The following is a 25,948-nucleotide window of genomic DNA, read 5'->3' on the forward strand; positions in this document are numbered from 1 at the left end:
GAGGGTCTTGGTGTGCATTACTGCATCTTCTTCTTTTTTTGTGCTATCTTTTAATTGTATTGTAGATTATCTTCCAGTTGATAGTGACTCTTTAATCCAGAAATATAATGCTCATTTGAATGCTCAGTTCTTCTAAATAACAAGCTTTTTATTTTGAAACACTCGTTGACATAATATGCCGTCACCAAAGTCTGGTCATTAACGAGCCTATGTTTGTGTAGAACATCCACTTTATTTCTAGGTCTCCTAACTCAGGCCATAGAAAGGCAATTTCTGAGAAATATTCTCCCAGCAGAGATGTACTACGGGTTCCTTGACGTTGAATTATCCGAGAAGAGAGAAATCTTATTCCTGCGTAATGTGACATAAATAATAACGCATGCTGGCTTATAGTATTACGTTGATTCATCAGCACATCTAGAGTAGTTTAATGTATGGCGTGTTATATGCGGAATAAGCCTCACTGAACAACACAGCTGGAATAAACAGGTCCTTCTGATGAAATGACATTGAATTCTGAGCAGTAGGTAGCGAAGGACATCACAAACAAGAACACATTAATTACAGGTCTTGATAAACATTGCTACCTTTTAACCAGCTACATGGAATAACATTAAATGTCTGTACAATTCTTTCTGTCTGTCTGTATTTTACATAATATTTACATTTGTGAGTTACTTATTGGGACTTCTTGGCTGAAGTGTGTTATGTCCGTTATGACAGAGTGTGTATGTGTAGGCCTTGTTGATGTGACATTGCAATATATAGATATAGAAAAAGGTGAGTGTGTATGCGCACAGGAAAAGGTTTCAGTGTGTGTTACGAGTGTTTATAGGTATCTGTTTTTTGCTAGTTGTGGATATGTAGCTAATATAACTATAGTGTTTATGTTTGAGGGAGTGTGTGTAGTGTGTGTGTGCGCGCGCGCGTGCGTGCACATGTGTGTGTATTTTATTTTTTTCTAAAATATTTTACTAGGAAGGATATGTGGCAGGGCCGCTGCCAGTCCGTGAATTGCCTGTCTGATATTATGTGTGTTTCCCCATCTTTTTGTGTCTTCTGCCCGCTCCCCATTCGGGAGTGCTTCCTGAAGGGAATCCATTTGCATCCCAAATGGGGACCACCCCAATACCCCATTTAGAATGTTGGCTTAGAACCTTCACATCTCACCATGTAGTGTCAAACCGCAAGGGAAGCAATTAGTTCGTACAGATGAACGCCAGCCAGGGGGAGTGTTCGTGGATTGTTTCCCGACTCGTTCATGTCCTGAATGAGGGCCTCCCCAGTGCCCCATTAGAATGGTTGCGCCAATCAATTAGAGCGTTCACACTCGCAACATAAGTGTGAAACCGCAAGGGATGTAATTAATGAATGCTACTCTGGGTGGCCGCCATTTCGTATAGGCGAACGGCACCCAGGGGGAGCATTCGTACCCCAAAAGGAGATGTTTCCCTTGCCTAGTTTCCACACAGGGCCCCGCGAATGGAGGCAGTTCGCGACAGGGGCCGTCGTGAGGGTCCATGAGGTTGGTGTGGACACTTCTGGGGCGCTGGCGAGTTTGGCGGGCTCTGCGATGTCTGCTGGGACAAAGAGGCCAGTTCTTTTTCTGCGGGCAGGCTCTCTGTGCCTGGGAGACAAAGGGACGGTCCCTTTTTTCCGTTCTTTTTTTTTTATAAATTCTTTATTTTGAAAGTTTTGTTTCATGGGGGGGGGGGGGGTACAGAAGAGAAGAGGGGGAGTTAGAGATTATGGTACAAGCTTCTCCAGACATTCATGTGCGTGTTCTGGTGGTCGAACAGTCCAGGAGTACATACTAGTTATTTAATGATGGTTTCAACCTCTGTTAAATGCATGTGAACATCCTCTACGTTCGTGTCGGCACCTGTTAGGCTTTCCTCTTGGGTTTGGGGTGGGGTACAGAAAAGAGAGGGGTAGGGGATAATTCTAGATCTCGTACACTGTCTATCATACAAAAGCCTGTTTTGGGAATACATGCCAAGAATATAAGTACGTAGCATTTTGTTATACCTTGGTATCATATTTCATGAAGTTTGCGTTGGACATGGGTTATCCTCGGTACGAGTGTGTTGGGGTACTCACTGCATTTGCAGGGTTGAACTTTTGTGGGTGGGAACTTGTTGGGGGGAAGGGGGGGCGGCAGGGAGGGGGGGGATTCCCTCTATATGGATCTTTTGTTTGTGGCTGTTCATTGAAGAGAGAGTAAGGGGGTGATATGTGGCTTTGCGCCTGCCGCTCCTTTTCTATTTTTGTTTTTTGGGTAGGCCCACGTGGTGTGTTTCGATTGTGCGGGGGTGGGAGTGTGCATTAGTTCTGTGTTTGCTTAATGCGGACCGCTAGCTGTTACGTGTCCTCGGGGCCTGTGGTGGAAAAAAAAAAAAATTAAAAAAAAAGGGGGGGGATGTAAGGGTCAGGCGTGCCTTATTCTGTCCACCGTGTGGGGCTGGGGACTGGTCGCTGGTCTCTTGCCTTTTCCAGTGTTTGGTTTTCTGGGTTGTCTGGGGTGGTGTGGCGTAGTCCCCTGTGACCCGTGTTGTAACGAGTGTTTGGGTGTGTTGTGGAGTAGCTGTGAGCTGTCCAGTATTTGTTCAACTTGTGTGTGGATTGTGCCTAGGTGCCCCACTTTTGGGTGTCTCTCACCCTGGGTCGCTGCTGGGTGCTTGGATTATGTGCCTGGTGTGGGGTCTTAATGTTCCTTTTTTCCGTTCTTGGTCTCCCAGGCTCATTGGATTAAGACCCTCCTGTCCCCAGATGTGGGAAACCCTGTATTTGGGTGGCGGGCTTTTGGAGACAAATGGACAAAGCCCTTTCCCGCGTTAGGTTCCCGAGGAGGGGGAGTACCCTGGGAGGGGACATTATATGCTGTGTGTTACACCCCTTGCATGAGGTTATGCTTAAAAGCCGTGTGTGGCCAATAGTGTTGTTGTACCTTCAGAACTGTGTGTAGTCCAGTTACTGGTGGGGAAATAGGTTTCTTTGTATCCTAAATGGTTCCTGTTCAGCTGAAGGAAGAGAAATAGCGGAGGTAACCAGGCGGGTTACCAGGTGTTCCGCTACAGGATAGATTTCTCTCGTTTTCAAGTATGTCCTGGGTCCACAAAACATTGCATTGATACAGCAGGGTACAATAAAATACAAAACAATATTAATACACAATATATACAAAATTTAACATGGAACAGGTAGGAAATCTATATATATATGTGTATATATGTATGTGTATATATATATATATATTTTTAACATAGAACAGGTAGGAAATATATATATGTATATATATATATTGTGTGTGTGTGTGTGTGTGTGTGTGTGTATATATATATATAGTGTGTGTGTGTGTGTGTGTGTGTATATATATATAAAATGTAGATTGGATTAGCCATATTAGTCAGGTACTTTTAACACCCACCACATCCCAATATGAAGACTTTAAATTGGAAAATATGTTGATATGCTCGGTTACTGAAATAATCTATTATTTATATTCAATTTATTATTAATATTAAAGGGACACTATAGGCACCCAGATCACTTCATGTCATTGAAGTTATCTGGGTGTTTAGAAAAACTGCAATGTTTATATCGCATTGCTAAGCCTGCCTCTAATGACTGTCTACCAGAGACCCACAAGAGGTGCTTCCTGCACAACGCTGGATGTCCTCACACTTTGCTATCGTTAAGGAAAACCCCATAGGAAAGCATTGATTCAATGCACATGTACATTTGGTCCCCACCCATTGGCTGATGTCGACGGGGAAGGACCGCCACCCACGCCGAGGTATATCGGCGGTGGAATCAGGTAAGTAATTTAAAAGGGGATTTTCAACCCTATCGTATTCAGGGGGACCTGGAGCGAAGGGACACTTTAGTGTTAGTGTTATTATTTGTATTACTAATACTACACTGTCCCTTTAAGATCCACTGTGAGATTGAGAATTATTCGCAAACTTTACATTTGTGATTTTTTATTTTTTTTCTTCAAGACATTGTCCAAATGGACAGCAGTTGGGATAAGCGTCATTAATCATTGTTACCGAACAACCTCTCTGTTTTCTTTCTTTTTAGAGAAAAAAAGTTATTGATCATATTCAACTGAGAACAGACCTCATCCCTAGAGGGAGTAATATGCATGTCAGGAGTAAATCTATATATCTATACTGCCTCACATTTCTCATATAATGGCAGTATATATTTCAAGGTCATTACGTAAGCCTATAACCTAAATCAATTTAGTTCTGAAAATAGCTGAATTATTGACAATAAGTGTACAAATCTACTAAACAGCATGACTTGAGCAGCTAATTACAAATTTAATTCACACTTGCACAGTTGGTAAAAAAAAAAAAATAAATCTTCTGCTAAATCGCAGATTTATACACATATGCTTATATTAGCCCAAATTCAGTACTCCTATCACCTCATCCTACCTGCCTAGGAAACGGTCATGTGGGGAGACTTGCATTTCATATTTTAGAATTTGGGTTAAAAGAACCATTACTAGATAAAGCCTCTTTTTCCTTATGTGTAAGTAAAGAATAAACCCCATAGTTGCCCATAGAATGTGAGCTAAAGTTGTTATGGTGGTGAGAATGTTCCTTTACAGGTTTTTAGATGCTTGTAGAAACCCTGCAGCTATTGCTTCCATGTGAAAACAAGAGTCTCTCGTTATGACATTAAGATAATTACTGTAGCGAAAGCCACTTCGCCACTGTGTTTTGGAGGGGGCTGCTTGCCCGCCTCTTACCCTGTGACTATGGTCCCTGGGCGATTTGGCCCTTTATGCACGGTATTTGAGCATACTGTGGGTTATTGGGCTGCCCCAGGATTATGGGCCCTCTCATTAGCCCATACGAAACTTAAACCCCATGGCGTTTGAACTATGGTTGTGGCATCTGAGCGCTGTTTGGATATGTTGAGCGCTCAGATCCAAGCCATCTGGGGATGGGTTGAATGTGGGGGTTCTGTTTAGTATAACAGGAGTTATGTATTTTTATGTCTTTTGGTGGTTGCTGGTAACATGTGCTTAATGGAGGCTGTGTTTGTCCCTGGATATAATTAAATCAGCTTCTCCATTGTCTCCAGGATAGAGGATTCTGGGGAACTAGTTTGAGCTGGAAAAAACATGCTTCCAGAAGGTCAAATGCACATTTGTACTAACTTTTGAACCCCTGGTCCAATTCGTATGATTTTTGAGTACCGTATGTTGTTCCCCTGAATGGATTGATTGTGAATATGTATTTTTATGCGAATGTGATGTATATTTTGGGAGTTATGAATGTTGTGTAAAAACTGTATTTTCCCTGCCTATGATAATTGTATTTTCCTGTGTGTACAGATAATTAGTTTACAGGTAGAGGGGAGGGCTATGTGTGGGATGTAACTATTGTGTGATTGGTTAATGTACGTTACTGTGTGTGTCCCTCCCCTTCATGGGAGCACCTAATAAAAAGGGCTGCAAGCTAGCAGCCAGAGAGTTCTATTTTTACCCTCAACTTGAGTCCTGTCTCTTATTGGGGGAATCTGCTACAAGGGATTGCTATGCTAGGCATACTCCCTTGCTATAATCACTGAGCTCTTGTAAGAGCTTGTTCCTGCTTCGTTCTGAAGGGAGATAGCTGCTGCCTGTGGTGCTTATGGTATCTGGTGGAGTGCTTGGAGTCCTCTGGAAGCGCTAGGAGCATCTTTCAACAGAGGTACCCAGTCGGGGTGCCAGGCGATCCGTTACAATTACTGTATGGCTTTCTTGCTTTATACTGAAACACAAAGGATGCATGTAATTTCACTCATAACAGAATGTATGTTTAACCTACAACTCTGTCTATAAAAAGAGAATAATGTATAGATAAAGGAAAAAACACCTTAAATACCTTTAAACACCTTTAAAAATACACAAAACTAACGCAGATTGATATTTATAATTGAAGTCTGGGTATAAGTGATGTTATTCTTTTTGCCACGTCGTTTCATTCCGGGCTTTTTATTCGTTCCACGCTGCAGTTCTTCGGACGTTTAGTGACACGCTGCGCTGTGACTGCTTCAAAGCGAGTTGTCCCAGAAATCATTCCGTCAATTCTGCTAGCTGCGACTGTTAGTGCCTCAGCCCTGTATATAGTTTATGCAGATCGTGTCAGACCTTGAAGAGCAAACAACTCAGCAGGCTCAAATCAAGCTTTGATGGACCTGAAATCCTTGGTAATATCGGACGCATCTGCTCTAGTGTTACATTGTTTGCTTTAACGTTCAAGGGGATTTCTGGAGCATCTGTCTTTCAATCACGGCGGTGGAGTTAAACTGCACAATATAATAAATGGGCGACATTATTGAGGAGCACAGATCTTAGATTGAATGCCTGATACTCCAAAAATACGCCCTGAGCACAATGTGCCGCATCAGCGAATCCTTTTAACACCAAAAGCCTGTACATAATGTGAAGTTCAGCTTAGGTCTGCCACTAGGCAGCCATTAATCAAGGTGTTCATCTTCAGCTGACGTAAGTCAGCTTCTGTGTATGTGACTGAATTAGGAAGTGGCCTTAGTGATGTCAAGGCAGTGAGAGCCTCCATCTCTCCGTGGGGAGGAGGAGGGAGGAGAACTGGGTAATGGAATCTCTGTTAAACTGCACAAAGAATAGCTGAGCTTTGCCTGATGAAATTGCTGAAGCTCAAGACCCCATGGCCTTTCCTCACTGAGGAAAATTACAGGCGAATCTTCAAAGTAACAGCTCAGCGTATCTGATAATAATTTTGGCTTTCTTAAATAGTTCAACCAAGAGATGTAAATAGAATGTAGAAGTGCCAAGTATGGCTTGCATGTGTAGGAGATTTACATAGCACCATAGGATATGAAGGCAACGACAAGAGCGTTTGTCTCAGTGAAAAATGCTCTCCATTATGTACCAGCAGATTCTGTTTTTCATGCATTTCTGTACTCATTGCACTAATACGGTCTGCAGCAGGAAGGAAACGTGTATAAACCTCCAGCCATGGTTTTGCTACAGTTTCCATGATGTTTGGACAGCCTAAATACATTGTAACCCAATTATTATAGATATGTACCGGTAATACCTAGTGACAGCACAAAAATATCACTGGGCCCGTCAATTGTTCCTATTTCTTAATGCACATTGCACTCATTCTCCGTTATTTGGAAGACTCTTCGTCATTTCTTGGTCCTCTGGACCGTCATAGCTTGATATAGTGTCCAGACAGGTTACGTCTCCAGTGTTTTACTGTCCAGGGTTATCTGTCTAATGTCCAGCCTTTTCAGAATAAATCTCCAGTGTCCTAATGTTTAGGGTTGTATGATGTCCAGCCAGCCCAGGCTATATTGTTTTCAACATTGTCCAGTCACCCGAGTTATTGTTAGAGTGCCCACCAGCTGCCCAAGAATCTCTCCGATACCGGAGAAAGTAACAATGTATATCCAACATATGTATACATTAACAGAGAGGTTATTAGCTAAATTACACATCCCATCTTTTTGGAGGATTGGACGTAGTCCTTGACGCAGCATGCTGTCAGCCTCTCTTTGCTGCACAGTTCCTGAAATCAAACATGAGAGTTTTGAGAGGCGTGACACATCTACTACTCTTTCTATAAAGTTTTCCCTACATTACGCCTCATTCTGTCCTCTTATTTCAGATTATAACCATTTTCTAGGATTACATACATGTTTCTTAGAACTTCTAAATAAAGTTGGTCTTTGCATTTGTGACATATCTGTCACATACCCCAGACTTAATTCTTGTGAACCTCATTAGTCTCCCTGGTCCCTGCATCTCCGTGGCACTAGAAGAAAAGAGATTTAATGTGACTTGATTTACTGATCACTGTACCTTTGGCAATGGGTATAATGTTTGTATAGAAGAAGTATTTTAAGCCCACTCGCTGACCCTTTGTAACCAATTACCTTAATTTAAAAGGACACTAAAGGCTCCAAAATAACGTTAATTAAATGAAGCAGTTTTGGTGTATAGATCATGCCCCTGCAGTCTTACTACTCAATTCTCTGCCATGTAAGAGTTAAATCACATTTGTTTCTGTTTATGCAGCCCTAGCCACTCCTCCCCTGGCTGTGACTAACACAGTCTGCATGAAAAAAAAAGTTTAATTTTCTTACAAATGTTAACTTGCTTTATACGTTTTTATCTCCTGCAAGGTCTAGCGAGCTATTAACAGATTAGGAGATAAGACATTCAAAAATTAAACAGAATGTGCAATAAAGGAAGTCTAAGCATTAGACGTTTGTTCACAGGAAGTGTTTAGGAAGGCTGTTTGTGAAGCAAGGTGTGGCTAACACAGTAGTTTTACTTTTAAATGCAAGAGAATTGAGCAGTGAGACTGCAAGGACATGATCTACAGGTGATACTCGAAAAATTAGAATATCGTGCAAAAGTTAATTTATTTCAGTAATGCAACGTAAAAGGGGAAACTAAAATATGAGATAGACGCATAACATGCAAAGCAAGATAGTTCAAGCCGTGATTTGTCATAAGTACGATGATTACGGCTTACAGCTCATGAAAACCCCAAATCCACAATCTCCGTAAATTAAAATATTACATGCAATCAATAAAACAAGGAGTGTACATAGAACAATATCGGACCTCTGAAAAGTATAAGCATGCATATGGACTCAGTACTTGGTTTGGGCCCCTTTTGCAGCAATTACTGCCTCAATGCGGCGTGGCATGAAAGCTATCAGTCTGTGGAACTGCTGAGGTGTTATGGAAGACCAGGATGCTTCAATAGCGGCCTTCAGCTCTTCTGCATTGTTCGGTCTCATGTCTCTCATCTTTCTCTTGGCATTGCCCCATAGATTCTCTATGGGGTCCAGGTCAGACGAGTTTGCTGGCCAAACAAGCACAGTAATCCCACGGTCATTGAACCAGGCTTTCGTGCTTTTGGCAGTGTGGGCAGGTGCCAAGTACTGCTGGAAAATCAAGTCAGCATCCCCATAAAGCTCGTCTGCGGAAGAAAGCATAAAGTGCTCTAAAATCTCCTGGTAGACGGATGCGTTGACCCTGGACTTAATGAAGCACAGTGGACCAACACCAGCAGATGACATGGTTCCCCAAATGAACACATAGTTACATAGTTACATAGTTAGATAGCTGAAAAGAGACTTGCATCCATCAAGTTCAGCCTTCCTCACACCTGTTTTTTGCTGTTGATCCCCCCCCCCAAAAAAAACCCCAGTTTGAAGCACAATTTTGCAACAAGCTAGGACAAAAAATTCCTTCTTGACCCCAGAATGGCAGTCAGATTTATCCTTGAACCAAGCAGTTATTACCCTACATTGAAGGATTATATCCTTGAATATTCTGTCTTTGTAAGTATGCATCTAGTAGCTGTTTGAACATCTGTATGGACTCTGATAAAACCACTTCTTCAGGCAGAGAATTCCACATCCTGATTGTTCTTACAGTAAAAAAACCTTTCCTTTGCCTTAGACGAAATCTTCTTTCTTCCAGTCTAAACGCATGGCCTCGTGTCCTATGTAAAGTCCGGTTTGTGAATAGATTTCCACACAATGGTTTGTATTGGCCCCGAATATATTTGTATAATGTTATCATATCCCCTCTCAGGCGACGTTTTTCTAAACTAAATAGGTTTAAATGTGTTAACCTTTCTTCATAGCTGATATGTTCCATTCCTTTTATTAATTTTGTAGCCCGCCTCTGCACTTTTTCTAGTGCCATGATATCCTTCTTTAGAACAGGTGCCCAAAATTGCACAGCATATTCAATATGTGGTCTTACCAGTGATTTATAGAGAGGCAAAATGATATTCTCGTCCCGAGAATGAATGCCCTTTTTCATGCATGACAATACCTTACTGGCCTTGGCCACTGCTGATTGACATTGCACATTGTTGCATAGTTTGTTGTCTATAACAATTCCCAAGTCCTTTTCGTGTGTTGTTATCCCTAATTCACTTCCATTAAGGGTATACGTTGCTTGTGTATTCTTTACGCCGAAGTGCATAACTTTGCATTTTTCAACATTAAATTTCCTCTGCCATTTGAGTGCCCAGTCCTCCAGTCTATCTAAATCCTTCTGCAGCAAAGTAATATCTTGCTCACATTGTATTATTTTACAAAGTTTTGTGTCATCTGCAAACACTGAAACATGACTTTCAATGCTGTCTTCAAGATCATTTATAAAAATGTTAAATAGAAGGGGTCCCAGAACAGACCCCTGAGGGACACCACTTGCCACCTCTGTCCAGCTTGAAAATTTACCATTAACGACAACTCTTTGTATTCTGTTTTTAAGCCAATGTTCTACCCAAGAACAAGCATTTTCATCGAGACCGATTTCCTTGAGTTTGAACACTAATCTTTTGTGTGGAACTGTATCAAATGCCTTGGCAAAATCCAAATAGATCACATCCACTGCAACACCCTGATCTATACTTCTACTTACTTCTTCGTAGAACGCAATCAAGTTAGTTTGACATGACCTGTGCTTCATAAAACCGTGCTGATTTTTGCTGATAACCATATTCTTCTCAAGGAATTCTTGAATATTATCCCTTAATAACCTTTCAAATATTTTACCAGCCACAGAAGTTAAGCTCACAGGTCTATAATTTCCAGGCAAGGATTTTGAACCCTTTTTGAATATAGGAACCACATCTGCCTTCCTCCAATCCTCCGGAACACTTCCTGAAAGAAAAGAATCTTGAAAGATTAAAAACAGAGGTTCACTTATTTCTACACTTAGTTCCTTAAGTACACGTGGATGGATACCGTCAGGCCCTGGAGCTTTGTTTATATTAACTTTCTTTAGTTGCTGCAGCACATTGTCTTGAGTTAACCAATTACAATTATTCTGCAAGTTTTTAGTAGCAATCATTTGCACATCTATTGCCATGGGTTCTTCTTTAATATATACGGAGGAGAAATAGTTATTTAGAATTCCTGCCTTTTCTTGGTCTTCATTAACTAACACCCCCGTTTCAGTTTTAAGTGTACCTATACTTTCATTTTTGTTTTTTTTGGAATTTATGTACTTAAAAAATGCTTTGGGGTTGGTTTTGCTCTCTTTAGCTATCATTTTTTCATTTTGAAGTTTAGCAAGTTTAATTCCCTTTTTGCACGCATTATTTGCTTTCTTATATCTTTTATAAGATGCATCTGATTTGTCTGATTTAAATGCTTTAAATGCCCTTTTCTTATTTTTAATCTCTTGTTTTACTTCTCTACAAAGCCACATTGGTTTTAATTTGTTTCTTTTATACTTATTTCCCAATGGTACATACTGAGAAATGTACCTTTCTAATATTTGTTGGAAGATGATCCATTTATCCTCAGTGTTCTTTTCACTAAAGAGTTTATGCCAGTCAATATAATGTAAAGCTTCCCTTATCTTATTGAAATTGGCCTTTTTAAAATTATATGTTTTAGTATACCCCATGTGCTTTTGTTTTTTTGCGTTTATTTCAAAGGACACTATATTGTGATCACTATTTCCCAAGTGCTCACCTACTTGAATGTTGGCCAAACGTTTTTTTTTACGTTGCATTACTGAAATAAATGAACTTTTGCACTATATTCTAATTTTTCAAGTATCACCTGTATACACCAAAACCGCTTCATTCAATTATAGTTGTTTATTTATTTATTTTTTTTTGCCTACCCTTAAGTGTCTCTTTAAAGAGAAACTAGTGTGAAAAGAAAACTTGATATTTTGTTGCATTTGTAGCAGTTTTTTGCTACTCTGTAAACCAACCTCATTCTTAGAGGGAGTAATAGGAATGTCAGGAGATAAATCTATTTATCTATACTCCCTCACATTTCTCATAAAATGGCAGTATATATTTCAGTGTCATTACGTAAACCCTATAAATAAAATCAATTTAGTTCTGAAAATAGCTGTTTCAAGTAATTGGTGTTTTTTGGTAAATACCATGTCCTCTGCTGTGATCCCTGCTTAGAGGGGCACTGACATTTGTTCACTGACCGTAGACCGGTTGGAGGGACACTGACAGACATGGTAAAGTGAGGATAGAATCAGTGCCAGGTGGCACATGCAGCCTCTTTATATCCAGGTGACGGGTGGGTGTACAGAGCTTCCCCTTCCAGCCTGTCACTCTCTGTAGTGTGGCCTATTGACCCAGGGTAGAGGATTTAATTTATTCTGTACCTAGTTTGGCACGGTGCTGCTTGCTGGGGGGGAGTGGGAAATGAGCAGTGAGCAGCTTCCTTTAATTGATGTAGCAGTAGATCTTCTACCATGGTTTGTGAGGTCACGTTACAGACAGAGGGTGGGAGACAAACACAGAAGGGAGGAGAGCAAGAAACAAAGGGGGTTGAGAGAAACAAAGACGGAGGGGTAAAAGACACAGTGAGATGAGACCTATGGGGATGAGTAATTGACACAAGGGGGAAAAAGACACACATTAGTTTTTGGGACCTTCAATTTAGGTGCCCATGATCCACAACACAAGGTGGGTTAAGTGACACAAAGGGAGGGTAAGAGACCAAAAGGGGATAAGTGGCATGAAGGAGCATAACACATTCAAAAAGGGAGAAAGGAGAACTCAAAAGGGGGAAAAAGAAAGACTAAAAGGGGGGTAAGATACACAAAACAGAGGTTTAAGAGACATACAGGCCTAGACACGTTTTGGGGGGTCGACCCTGGGGATAGAATCCCGAATATCTGTTACACTTAAAGGATATGGTAATTATAACTTTGTAAAGTAGAATATATTAAAATAGCAAAATAATTGTAATTATCGGGTATTATCGCTATAGAGGAAGTGGGAGGGGCTGCTGACATCACATGTAAGTGAACGGGCCGCCATGATTCCTTCCTGCCTTAGATGGCCCAGCACACCATGTGTAACATAGTACCTTTCATTGATCACAGCTTCTGCCCAATTTATCGCCCAGACTTTGCTGTTTGTTATTGGTTTTATTAATCAACCGTTAATATTGCTATTTCTGATCTGTGCAAATTGTAAGCGCTAGCATGTGTTTCGTGTCTCTGTCTGGCAGTGAGTTTCTACTGATGTCAGCAAAAAAACACAGCGTCGTTCTTTGTATTTTTTTTGTTTTTGTGTTTATGCAATTTGAAAGCAAGTGTGCTGCTGACAGCAGTGAATATTGCAGCTTTAATATAAATGGATGCCTATCAAAGATTACTCTTAACCTATTAATATGGCTACGCTATGCAGCATCAATCCGACGTATTGCTGGGAATAACAATGAACTATACATTATGCATTTACCCGGCTATTATATAGCTTACTAACCATTGCCTACTTTGATTATTCCTTCATAAAATCTTTAAAGCACTCAATTTGACATTTGTATACACTCTGTGCATTGAAATTTTCTGTACCAGCCTCATTTACAAATATTCCAGGCTGTTTGTACAATCTACATGAAATTGATGGGATTTCTGGATTCTATTAAAACTGCTAATTCCTTTTGTTACACTAGATCACTGCTTTCAGGATTATATCTGAGTTTTACTAAATAGTGCCTAATATGGTAAAAACTTCTCAACTTTAATAACCTTCTGTTGTCAAAGGAAATCTGAAAACGCAAGTGATGGTAAATCAGTTTGCCAAGTCGCTGGCTTTAGTGCCTGTTCATACCTCTTGGTGGCAAGTTTAATTTGTGGCATGATCTACTCATCACTCCGAGGTTGATAAAGTGGACACCAATGAGCTGGGTAATCGCAATACGAGCCATCCATAAATTATTAATAGAGGGCATTGTTTGCATTCCCATACTTGCTGTCACTTTGAAAACCTCTGCTTTTATAAGTATTTGGGAAAAAGGAATAACCGATAACAACCTCTAGTTTCTGTACCTCCGCCAGTGTTCCCCAATCTGTAATCATAATGAACAGTCTAATAATTCATTTTGAAATAACCTGACAGGTACCCTAGTTTTGGTCAAGTAAACAGATTGGTCGTGAAGTTTGCTGGTTTGCAAGGACAGGATATGTGTTGCCTATCAGGACATGGAATTTGGGGTGATTAGCGTCCTGGGTGAGGATGTAACAGAGTCTCCACTCCAAAAACCCAAAGCTCATTAGCGCGCCGAAATGCTTTATTTTGTAGAGTTTATCCTCAGACAACCGTTCCTTCCTGGTTTGGTTAGCTCAGTGGAGCTCACCTCAAGGCAGCAATTGCTGAGAGCACCATCCTTGTAAAGGCTTTTCATTTAGCTGCATTGGGAAGTCTATGATTGGACAGACACAAAGTCTGGGCGGGATAGAAGGGGAGGACAAGACATCTGCAGCTTTCCCAAGCTGTTTTAGGTGCAGTAGCAAACATATGCAAGTTTTAATTATGGTATATCTACTAAATTATTATATATATTCTACATTAAACAGAATTTGCAAGGAAGTGTAAACATTAGATCACTCTTTACAGGAAATGTTTAGGAAGGCTGTGGAAGTCACCCGCAGGAAGGTGTGACTAGAGTTGCATAAACAAAGTGATTTCACTCCTAAATGGCAGAGAATGGCATATATATATATATATATATATATATATATATCTTTTTATTGGACTGCTCCTTTAAGGTTGACATTACTATTTCTGAAAATGTTTCATCTTTTACTTATTAATGCAATGCTTCATGAAAACTATATGTAATACACACCAAGAGAATTGAAAAAAAAAAAATAAACATACAGTTTTTGATCTTACAAAGTGGACTATAATCACCTGTCTCATGAAATATTGTCCGAATTTAGTCACACCATATGACCACCACAATAACAAAGTACCTATAGTCTGTGCATGTCTGCTATGGATGCTTTACTTACCGTTGTTGAGAACCCCTTTAAATGTAAATAAAGTGTGTTTCATGGCCTGCGGGGTAAAGAGGAATTTTAATTGAATTACATCAATTACAGACTTTTTTACTTTTTTTTTTTTTTTTTTTTAAATATTCACTTTTTGTTTCCATTTTTTTTTTTTTTTTTTTGTATATTAAAAAAATTAAGTAAAATATTTCAAAAACGAATGCAGAGTCCCATCATGCTTTCATTATACTGCCTCCTGGTAATTTCCGGCCAGTCTCAATTATACTTTACATGCGCAACTTGTGAGCTGATCTTGTGTATCCTGCGGAGAGAGAGAGAGAGAGAGAGAGATTATAAGCACATTGAAATTGCTGTACAAATTGAATTTATTTCCCAGGCTGATTTTTGTCCTCTACCTGCTCTGCTTTTATGTGGCTACTTCTCTCCCTTTGGTCAATGAGATAAATCTATACACATGAAACTAAGAGACAATATTTTTTCAGAAATGGCCTTCTGTAGGTGATCAAAACATGCACTGAAATACTTGAATGTTCGGCACTGAAACAGTCATTCCAAGAACTCCTAAAATGAATTGTAAAACATAAATTATAAAAAAAACATTAAAGCAGCTTTGTCCGCACAAAATCTGGGTGTTCGGACGTAAAGATGTAATCCGGAACATTAAGTTTTTTTAAACCCCCTACCTCACACCTTGACCCCCAGGAAAAGGTGTACATGGATGGTGAGCTGATTTGGTGGTGCAATGGGCCACTTGACTGGATTTGCCCCTGTGAGGCTACCAGCCCTCCGCTGGTCCTGGGTTAGACTCGATTCTATATGGAAGAGTAAAATCAATAACATGGATTCAATGCATTCAGCTCCAATGTAGATCAGTGATTCCCAATTCAGACAAACATTCCAGAATTTCCCAATTATGTTTCTTGTAAGAATTAGATTGGTGATTTCCTGAAGAATTCTCTGTTGTACTGTATAACAAATGAAGAAAGTTAAAATCTTTGGATATGACTTTCTATGAACGTAGACTCTGAAGCGTTAGGTTTATATGTGTTTACCAGTGCTCAGAAAGAATATTAACTGTATTGTTTATATGGGGAGTTGTATATTTCATTACCAGACAAGCTGGTTTTGTAGAACAGACACAACTTTGAGCTGATATATAATAAATTATATAGATATAATATGTAGTTATTATACATTTTCTTTTTGCATGCGCTTTTGTTAATTGTTCTTCTATTTTTGTTTTTTGTATTTTCAGTGTTTTGAGTGTTGATTTCAGTGATGTGTAATATGATTGTCAATTTGCTGCCTATAACGTTCCTGTAACCCCTTAGTGACCAGGCCATTTTTCAATTGTATTACCGTTAAGGACCAGGGCTCTTTTTACATTTCTGCAGTGGTTGTGTTTAGATGTAATTTGCCTCTTACACATTTACTGTACCCATACATATTATATACCATTTTTCTCGCTATTAAATGTTCATTCTAAAGATACCATCATTTTCATCATATCATATAATGTACTAGAATAAAAAAAGTAAAATATGATAAAAAAAACACAGCTGGCCATCATGCACCCATGTCCCAGTTGGAACATGTCTGAAGCCGACCAATGTAATTCACCTCAGTCAAACTGTATGTTTTTGAAAAGTACACACCCTAGGGCATTTCACATGGTGGCATTTGAACACTTTACATGCACTAATTCTACCACCAGTCTCTGTCAAACGTTTTTGTGGTGTTATTTTTCACTCACACATTCTACTTTGTGCATAGATTCTAAGCTCCTGTTAGGTGTTACTGCCAAAGGACACCACAATATGTACTTGGCATCATCTCCCGAGTACAGCGATAACACTCATGCATACGTTTGTCGGGTTCACTGGGGGGGTGCAAAGCAAAATGTCTGATATGCGTTTTTCAAATTTTATATATCTTGTTTGCCTATCTTGTTTTGAGGGCCTTATCAGATATCCCAATGTATTTTCTTGCCATGAGCGTGCATATATTTGAAAAGTTTACACCCCACAGTAGTTGAAGAACGTGTGTGGAGGTAACTGTTCAATCCTCAATTTTACACACGCACACCGCTATTTGACTGTGATTTAGGAGAGCCCGCTGTTGGTTATTGCAAGAACACACCCCGGGTTGTTTTCTGCGAGGCCTCCTAAGGACACCCATGCCCCCCCCATGCATAGGTCTGCCAGGATTTGGGGAAGGTACGGTAACAACTGAATGACTTGCCATTTGAGTTGAAATTGAGAGTATGTCTTCTGATAGGCCTATCTTTAGCTTGGGGCTTAACACATACCCCAGTTTTATATATCGCCACAAAAGGGTACATACTTGAAACGTAGACACCCCGAGGTATTGCATGTATGTGGAGTGCTTTGATGCAACTTTTTTTTAGCCAGAAAAAAGATAAAACAAGTTGAAGAACGTGTGTGGAGGTAACTGTTCAATCCTCAATTTTACACACGCACACCGCTATTTGACTGTGATTTAGGAGAGCCCGCTGTTGGTTATTGCAAGAACACACCCCGGGTTGTTTTCTGCGAGGCCTCCTAAGGACACCCATGCCCCCCCCCATGCATAGGTCTGCCAGGATTTGGGGAAGGTACGGTAACAACTGAATGACTTGCCATTTGAGTTGAAATTGAGAGTATGTCTTCTGATAGGCCTATCTTTAGCTTGGGGCTTAACACATACCCCAGTTTTATATATCGCCACAAAAGGGTACATACTTGAAACGTAGACACCCCGAGGTATTGCATGTATGTGGAGTGCTTTGATGCAACTTTTTTTTAGCCAGAAAAAAGATAAAACAAGTTGAAGAACGTGTGTGGAGGTAACTGTTCAATCCTCAATTTTACACACGCACACCGCTATTTGACTGTGATTTAGGAGAGCCCGCTGTTGGTTATTGCAAGAACACACCCCGGGTTGTTTTCTGCGAGGCCTCCTAAGGACACCCATGCCCCCCCCCCATGCATAGGTCTGCCAGGATTTGGGGAAGGTACGGTAACAACTGAATGACTTGCCATTTGAGTTGAAATTGAGAGTATGTCTTCTGATAGGCCTATCTTTAGCTTGGGGCTTAACACATACCCCAGTTTTATATATCGCCACAAAAGGGTACATACTTGAAACGTAGACACCCCGAGGTATTGCATGTATGTGGAGTGCTTTGATGCAACTTTTTTTTAGCCAGAAAAAAGATAAAACAAGTTGAAGAACGTGTGTGGAGGTAACTGTTCAATCCTCAATTTTACACACGCACACCGCTATTTGACTGTGATTTAGGAGAGCCCTCTGTTGGTTATTGCAAGAACATACCCCGGGTTGTTTTCTGCGAGGCCTCCTAAGGACACCCATGCCCCCCCCCATGCATAGGTCTGCCAGGATTTGGGGAAGGTACGGTAACAACTGAATGACTTGCCATTTGAGTTGAAATTGAGAGTATGTCTTCTGATAGGCCTATCTTTAGCTTGGGGCTTAACACATACCCCAGTTTTATATATCGCCACAAAAGGGTACATACTTGAAACGTAGACACCCCGAGGTATTGCATGTATGTGGAGTGCTTTGATGCAACTTTTTTTTAGCCAGAAAAAAGATAAAACAAGTTGAAGAACGTGTGTGGAGGTAACTGTTCAATCCTCAATTTTACACACGCACACCGCTATTTGACTGTGATTTAGGAGAGCCCGCTGTTGGTTATTGCAAGAACACACCCCGGGTTGTTTTCTGCGAGGCCTCCTAAGGACACCCATGCCCCCCCCCCATGCATAGGTCTGCCAGGATTTGGGGAAGGTACGGTAACAACTGAATGACTTGCCATTTGAGTTGAAATTGAGAGTATGTCTTCTGATAGGCCTATCTTTAGCTTGGGGCTTAACACATACCCCAGTTTTATATATCGCCACAAAAGGGTACATACTTGAAACGTAGACACCCCGAGGTATTGCATGTATGTGGAGTGCTTTGATGCAACTTTTTTTTAGCCAGAAAAAAGATAAAACAAGTTGAAGAACGTGTGTGGAGGTAACTGTTCAATCCTCAATTTTACACACGCACACCGCTATTTGACTGTGATTTAGGAGAGCCCTCTGTTGGTTATTGCAAGAACACACCCCGGGTTGTTTTCTGCGAGGCCTCCTAAGGACACCCATGCCCCCCCCATGCATAGGTCTGCCAGGATTTGGGGAAGGTACGGTAACAACTGAATGACTTGCCATTTGAGTTGAAATTGAGAGTATGTCTTCTGATAGGCCTATCTTTAGCTTGGGGCTTAACACATACCCCAGTTTTATATATCGCCACAAAAGGGTACATACTTGAAACGTAGACACCCCGAGGTATTGCATGTATGTGGAGTGCTTTGATGCAACTTTTTTTTAGCCAGAAAAAAGATAAAACAAGTTGAAGAACGTGTGTGGAGGTAACTGTTCAATCCTCAATTTTACACACGCACACCGCTATTTGACTGTGATTTAGGAGAGCCCGCTGTTGGTTATTGCAAGAACACACCCCGGGTTGTTTTCTGCGAGGCCTCCTAAGGACACCCATGCCCCCCCCATGCATAGGTCTGCCAGGATTTGGGGAAGGTACGGTAACAACTGAATGACTTGCCATTTGAGTTGAAATTGAGAGTATGTCTTCTGATAGGCCTATCTTTAGCTTGGGGCTTAACACATACTCCAGTTTTATATATCGCCACAAAAGGGTACATACTTGAAACGTAGACACGCACACCGCTTTTTGACTGTGGAACACACCCCGGGTTTATCACGATTCCGGGAACCTAACACGCTAACAGACACACACACACACACACACAGAAAAGGTGCCGTACCGGACCTTAGAGTGGCCGGGCTAAGCACACACAGAATAGTCAGGGGAACCAGAAAACAGAATAACGAGAAACAAGCCGAGGTCAAAGGGTAGGAGAAAGTCACAAAGTCAGCTTAACAAGCCAGAGAGTACGTAACCACAAATCACAAGTTCAGAATCAATACTATACAGCAAAGACCACAACAGGGCAGGGAGGAACAGGAAAGGTGAGTATAAATACCCTAGGTTAAATTCTGATTGGATAACTTCCAATCAGAATTAACAATCACATGTGGGAGATATCTAAGCCTCCCACTGTGATTGTGGTACTGTTGCTTTAACGCCGGGTCACTCACGTGACCCCGGCGTTTGCATAAATCAACGACCTTTCAGCGTGCAGCGTTATACATGCTGCCGCTGGGAGGCGTGACGGATGCGAGCGGCGGAGAGGAGACGCCGCTCGCCGACAGGTAGGAGGAGGGGAGACCGCGGGCGGCGATGGACTGAGGGTGAGTGCTGCGAGTTGCGAGCAGCCTCCCCTACTAGCCGCCCGCGGACCCCTTACAGGGTTGTTTTCTGCGAGGCCTCCTAAGGACACCCATGCCCCCCATGCACGGGGTAAATGTAACAACCCCCCCCAAAGAAAAAGACACCAAAAAAAAATAACTGAACGGCAAAAAATAAATTAAAAATGGGCCAGCGTGTGGTATCGTTTGAAACAGTCTCCAATGCAGAGTCCAGGCTGCCCAGGGCAATCAGGACAGTAATATACACTGTCTTTTCTCTGCCCCCTCTTAGAACAGACCCTGCATCTTTTTTGGGGACTCTGTTTTGCCGCAGTAGGGGGGATTTTAAAAATAAAATGTGTAGCCCCAACTCTGCTCTCTCCCATCACCGCCCGGGGAGCAGGTGCATCACGGTACAAAATCCCCGAAATGATCTGGAGCTGAAACTGTAAAAATCTCAGTTGCGTCCCGGGGTTTGCTTTTTTGAACAACAAGAAAGCGTTGTGGGTTGCAATCTGCATTAGGTAGATTGCAACCTTTTTGTACCAGGCCCTTGTCTTTCGTATAACTAGGTAGGGCTGCAGCAGCTGATCTGCCAGATCAACCCCACCCATATGACGGTTATAGGCCTTGATGCACACTGGCTTCCTCGTTCTCTCAGCTCTGCCACGTACAGGGACCTCCACAGTCCCCTCAGTGTGGATGGTGGTAAGAAGGTACACATCCTTCTTGTCTCTGTACTTAACTGCCAACAGCTCCTCTTGGCGCAGAGCTGAGGTCTCCCCCCTCCGTAGCCGGGTGCGTGCAAGTTGTCCTGGGAAACCTGTGCTGTTCTTTTTAATTGTGCCGCAAGCTACTGTATCAAAACAGTACAGTAGCTTGAACAAAGGGACACTTGTATAAAAATTGTCAGTATACAAGTGGTACCCTTTGTTCATCAGGGGGAATATCAGGTCCCAGACAATCTTGCCACTGGTTCCCATATGTTCTGGGCAACCTGGAGGGTCAAGGTGGCTATCCTTTCCCTCGTACACCCGGAAGGCCTGAGTATACCCAGTCTCGCTATCACAGAGCTTATACATCTTTACACCATACCTAGAGCGCTTGGAAGGAACATACTGCTTGAATCCCAGCCTTCCCTTATACTTCATCAGGGATTCATCCACGCATATATTCCTTCCAGGTGTATAAGCCTCTGCAAACCTGGCAGCAAAGTGGGTAATCAGGGGGCGGATTTTATACAGCCTGTCAAACTGGGGATGCTCCCTAGGGGGACACAGGCTGTTGTCGCTGAAGTGCATGAAATGCAGAATCATTTCATACCTCTTCCTCGACATACATTGGGAGTAAATGGGGGTAGAGCAGATGGGGCTACTGCTCCAGTAGGAGCGGATGGAGGGCTTCTTTATGATGCCCATCAGCATAGTCAATGCCCAGAATCTTTTAAATTCTGGCACATCGATGGGGGCCCATTGCTGCTTTGCCAAAAAAGAGTCCGGTTTTTTAGCTCGGAATTGATGGGCATATAAATTAGTTTGGGCGACAATGTTCCCCAATACATCATCGCCCAGAAACACCTCCATAAACTGCTGAGGGCTAAATCCTGTGACATCCAAATTAATGCCAGGATTTGCAGTAAAGGATGGGATGTCTGGCCTCTGGTTATGAGGCACTACCCACTCCTCAGCAGTTCTGCCAGCTGGAGCAGCACGTCTCCTTCTGGCAGGGGGACTAGCAGGCACAGATACAACATCACCAGATACATCACTAGCAGTAGACACTGTATCGAGTGATGATGTATCTGAGCACCTGGCAGGGTCAAAATCAGGGTCAGAGTCTGACATAGACGCGTCAGACTCTAGCGCAAGGGTGGCATATGACTGCTCAGCGCGGGTTGTCTTCCGTGACCCGTGTGCCATGATCACAATTGCTTTACTTAGTGACCTGTCACAAAAAAAAAAAAAAAAATAACCCCTGAAAAAATGAACAGACAGCAAAATAAGTGATGCTGTGCAAGAGCCTGTGATCTGTATAGTGATCACTGGCAGGGCAGGGGTTAATCGTTCTGAAAAGAGCTTTTGGGTCTCAAAAAAGATCACAAAAAAATGAACCCCTAAAAAAAAGGCACAAACAGCAGAAAAGATCTGCTGTGCAAGAGCCAGTGATTATAGTGATCACTGGCAAGACAGGGGTTAATGGCTCTGAAAAGAGCCTTTGGGTCTCAAGATTTTACAAATCCCTACCTATAAATACCTAAATCTCTCTAGCTAAACCACAGATCTCTCTCTCTCTCTCTCACACTAAAACACAAGTGAAGAGAGGGAGGCAGATCCACACTAATCAGAGAAATGGGGAACACACTTGGGATGAAATTGCTAATGGGGCAAGCTGTGATTGTATGACTCCAGCCTGCCCCTTATGATGCGGCATGCTAGGGACGCCCCCAGAAGCCCCATGATTCACTGCCTTTCGAAAAAAAAAGGGGGGGGAGTTAATATTGATCATTTTCTTTATTTTATATTTATTTTTTTATATATATTATTTTATATGCACGGAGTGCCAGGACCCCTCAAGGCACTCATCACATGCAGTACATCACTGCTATACTATCAGAGCTTCCAGAGCTCAAAATAGGTGCAGACGTACCAGGTACGTCCAAGGTCATTATGGACTGTTTTCTGCCAGACGTACCTGATACGTCCGCGGTCGGGAAGGGGTTAAAGTTAATTGGACAACATAGATGGTGTTCCTTTTAAAATATATTTTTTTTTAAATCAGCTTGTCCTTAAAACAAGCAGTTTGTATTTACTATTTTCAACACAATGATGTTAACATTTAGAGCTCGTGAAACCATTCATGGCTTTTTGTGAGACTCTCAGAGCAATTTTGCCATCAATGTTTGCTTTAGAAAATTATATACTTGAAATGACATCTGGTGGAGATCTCAACCTTTTACAGCTCATTCCGTGAAAAGAGATTGCGAGCAGTAAATGCATTTTTGGAATATTTGTAAAAAGCGTTATTTGTTGTCCATGGTAGACAGAGGAGAAATGGATTGCCAAAAATAAGATATATATTTTTCAGTCAGAATGAAATGTTTGAATTGTCCAGAAAGTGACTGCATTATAAAGTGAACAAACTGGTTTTCTCAATATACGAGTCAGCATTTCTAAGGGCAAGACGTATAATCCTTGTATTGTCCTTGGAATAATAGAAGTAAAATCAAACCAGGTATGGATTCCATTGCATATAAACTTAACTGTATCTTTAAAGGCACACCAAAACAACTTTAACGTAAAGGGACACTATTGTCACCACAGCAACTTTAGCTTAACGAAGCAGTGTTTGTGTTTATATCATGCATCTGTTTCATTTCTTGATTCTCTGCTATTTAGGTGTTAAATCACTTTGTTTCAGTTTATGCAGCTATAGACACACCTCCCCTGGTTGTTACTGACACAGCCTGCATGAAAACAAAATGGTTTTGTTTTAAATCTGATGTTAACACACTTTAAAAGTTTTTATCTGCTGCTCTGTAAATTTAAGGGGACTCTATAGTCACCAAAACAACTTTAGCTTAACGAAGCAGCTATGTTGTATAGATCATGCCTCTGAAGTTTCACTGCTCAATTCACTGCCATTTAGGAGTAAAATGACTTTTGTTTCTGTTTATGCAGCCCTTGACACACCTCCCCTGGCTGTGACTGACACAGCCTGCATGAAAAAAAAATGGTTTCATTTTCAATCAGATGTAACTTCATTTCAAAGTTTTTATCTCCTGCTCTTTAAATTGAACTTTAATTACATACATGAGGCTCCTGCAAGGCCTACCAAGCTATTAATAGAGCAGAAGATAAGAAATTGCAAATGAAACAGAATTTGCCATACAGGAAGTGTAAACATTAGATTACTTTTTACAGGAAGTGTTTAGGAAGGTTGTGTAAGTCACATGCAGGAAGGTGTGGTTGGGGCTGCATAAACAAAGTGATTCAACTCCTAAATGGAAGAGAATTGAGCAGTGAGACTGCAGGAGCATGATCTATACACCAAAACTTCTTCATTAAGCTAACGTTGTTTTGGTGACTATAGTGTCTCTTAAACTTCAAGTACATACAGCATGCTATTAACAGAACAGGATATTACAAATTCTACATTAAACAGAATTTGCAAGGAAGTGTAAACATTAGATCACTCTTTACAGGAAATGTTTAGGAAGGCTGTGGAAGTCACCCGCAGGAAGGTGTGACTAGAGCTGCATAAACGTGATTTCACTCCGAAATGGCAGAGAATTGAGCAGTGAGACTGAAGGGACATGAGCTATACACCAAAACTGCTTAATTAAGCTAAAGTAGAGGTACAGGACCATGCATGGGGCATGGTGGACCTAACCACGTGTGTCTCCATGAACAACTCTTCTCTGCTGAAGTCTCAACGCTATGACCATTTTAAAAGGTGCTTGGTGTGATTGTTTTTTTTTTTTTTTGTCCTTATTATCTCTGTTTTTCTTTACAGGTAACAATCTTGATGCCATCCATGATATAACCGTTGCATACCCTCATAACATTCCCCAAACAGAGAAGCATATCCTTAACGGAAATTTCCCCAAGGAGATCCACTTCCATGTCCGCAGATATCCAGTAAGTAGCCTTCCAGCTTCCAAAGACGAACTTCAGCTTTGGTGCCAGGAGCGTTGGGAGGAGAAGGAAGAGCGCCTGCGTGCATTCTATGAAGGAGAAAAATATTTTGACGCCTCAAGACGGAGTAGAATTCCACCCTGCAAATCGGAATTCAGAGTCCACTTGATAAAGTTTGCTTCCCTATTTTACTGGACCTCCTTTACGATAGCAATGCTTGTTGTACTATACATGAACAGCTGTGTCAGATGGTATTTCCTAATTATGGTTGTGGTTTTTGTAGCCCAAGAAAAATTCTTTGGTGGACTTGAGCTCATTGAATTGGCCTGTCACAGGTATTACACCAGTAAGCAACGCCAAGCTCTGTCGGAAAAAAAAAAAGAATAAAACTAAGCTCTATAACCTACAAACTTTATACACCGTGACAAGTTTTGCATGAAAAATGTATATCAGTGGTGTCCACTTGGGCTGGACTACCTTGTTGGGCTACATTTCCCATAATTCCTATAACATCACCTGTAGAATTTCGGAGTATTTTAGGGCAATTTGTAGTCCAACAACAATGGGACACCAGTGCTATATACAATTATAAAGTATGTATACATATATATTTCCAAACAACACATTGCTGTTTTTTAAGATACATTTTGCACTTCTTGATTAAAAAAAAAGAAAAAAAGGCAAAGAAAAGAAAAATAAGCCAAAAAATATGTGGGATTTCCAGTGATATATAATTCCATCAGTAAGCGTGTAAACCACATTGTTGAATGTAATTCCACCGTATATTAACAATGCATCGTTAGTTAACTTTGTGAAATGATGTTAAGAAATGTTTTGTGTAGGTATGTTAAAAGTGCAATGAATCTGTTATATTACTGAACGGAAGTAATAGGAAAACGTATGAAATTCAGAATTTTGTATAATCTTGTTTATTCTTAGTAGACAATCAAGGGAAATATTATTTTTTTTGTTTTTTTACTTACAAGATATTTATCCTTGTATTTTCTCAGAAATCATATAATGGCAGCAGTGAAGGCTGGTCCATAGGTGCAATATTTTTTTTTTTTTTTTTTTTAAATAATAAAATAAAAAACCATACACGCATAGATATAATTCTCTTGCTGTAACCTCAGACATTCTTAGCCGGCTCGGATTTTTGAAGTCGTCCA

General features: G+C 41.0%; 1 protein-coding gene across 1 annotated transcript in view; it reads left to right on the forward strand.

The window, feature by feature from the left end:
• The window catches only part of LCLAT1 (lysocardiolipin acyltransferase 1), a 170,634-nt gene extending 144,889 nt beyond the window's left edge, over positions 1-25,745 (forward strand). Inside the window, exon 6 of the mRNA XM_063444077.1 lies at positions 24,658-25,745. Within this exon, the coding sequence (XP_063300147.1) occupies positions 24,658-25,166 (509 nt within the window). The 3' untranslated portion in view covers positions 25,167-25,745. The remainder of the gene's footprint in view (positions 1-24,657) is intronic.
• Positions 25,746-25,948: the final 203 nt, after the last annotated feature.

The sequence above is a fragment of the Pelobates fuscus genome, chromosome 2 (assembly GCF_036172605.1).
Source record: "Pelobates fuscus isolate aPelFus1 chromosome 2, aPelFus1.pri, whole genome shotgun sequence".
Lineage (NCBI taxonomy): Eukaryota > Metazoa > Chordata > Amphibia > Anura > Pelobatidae > Pelobates > Pelobates fuscus.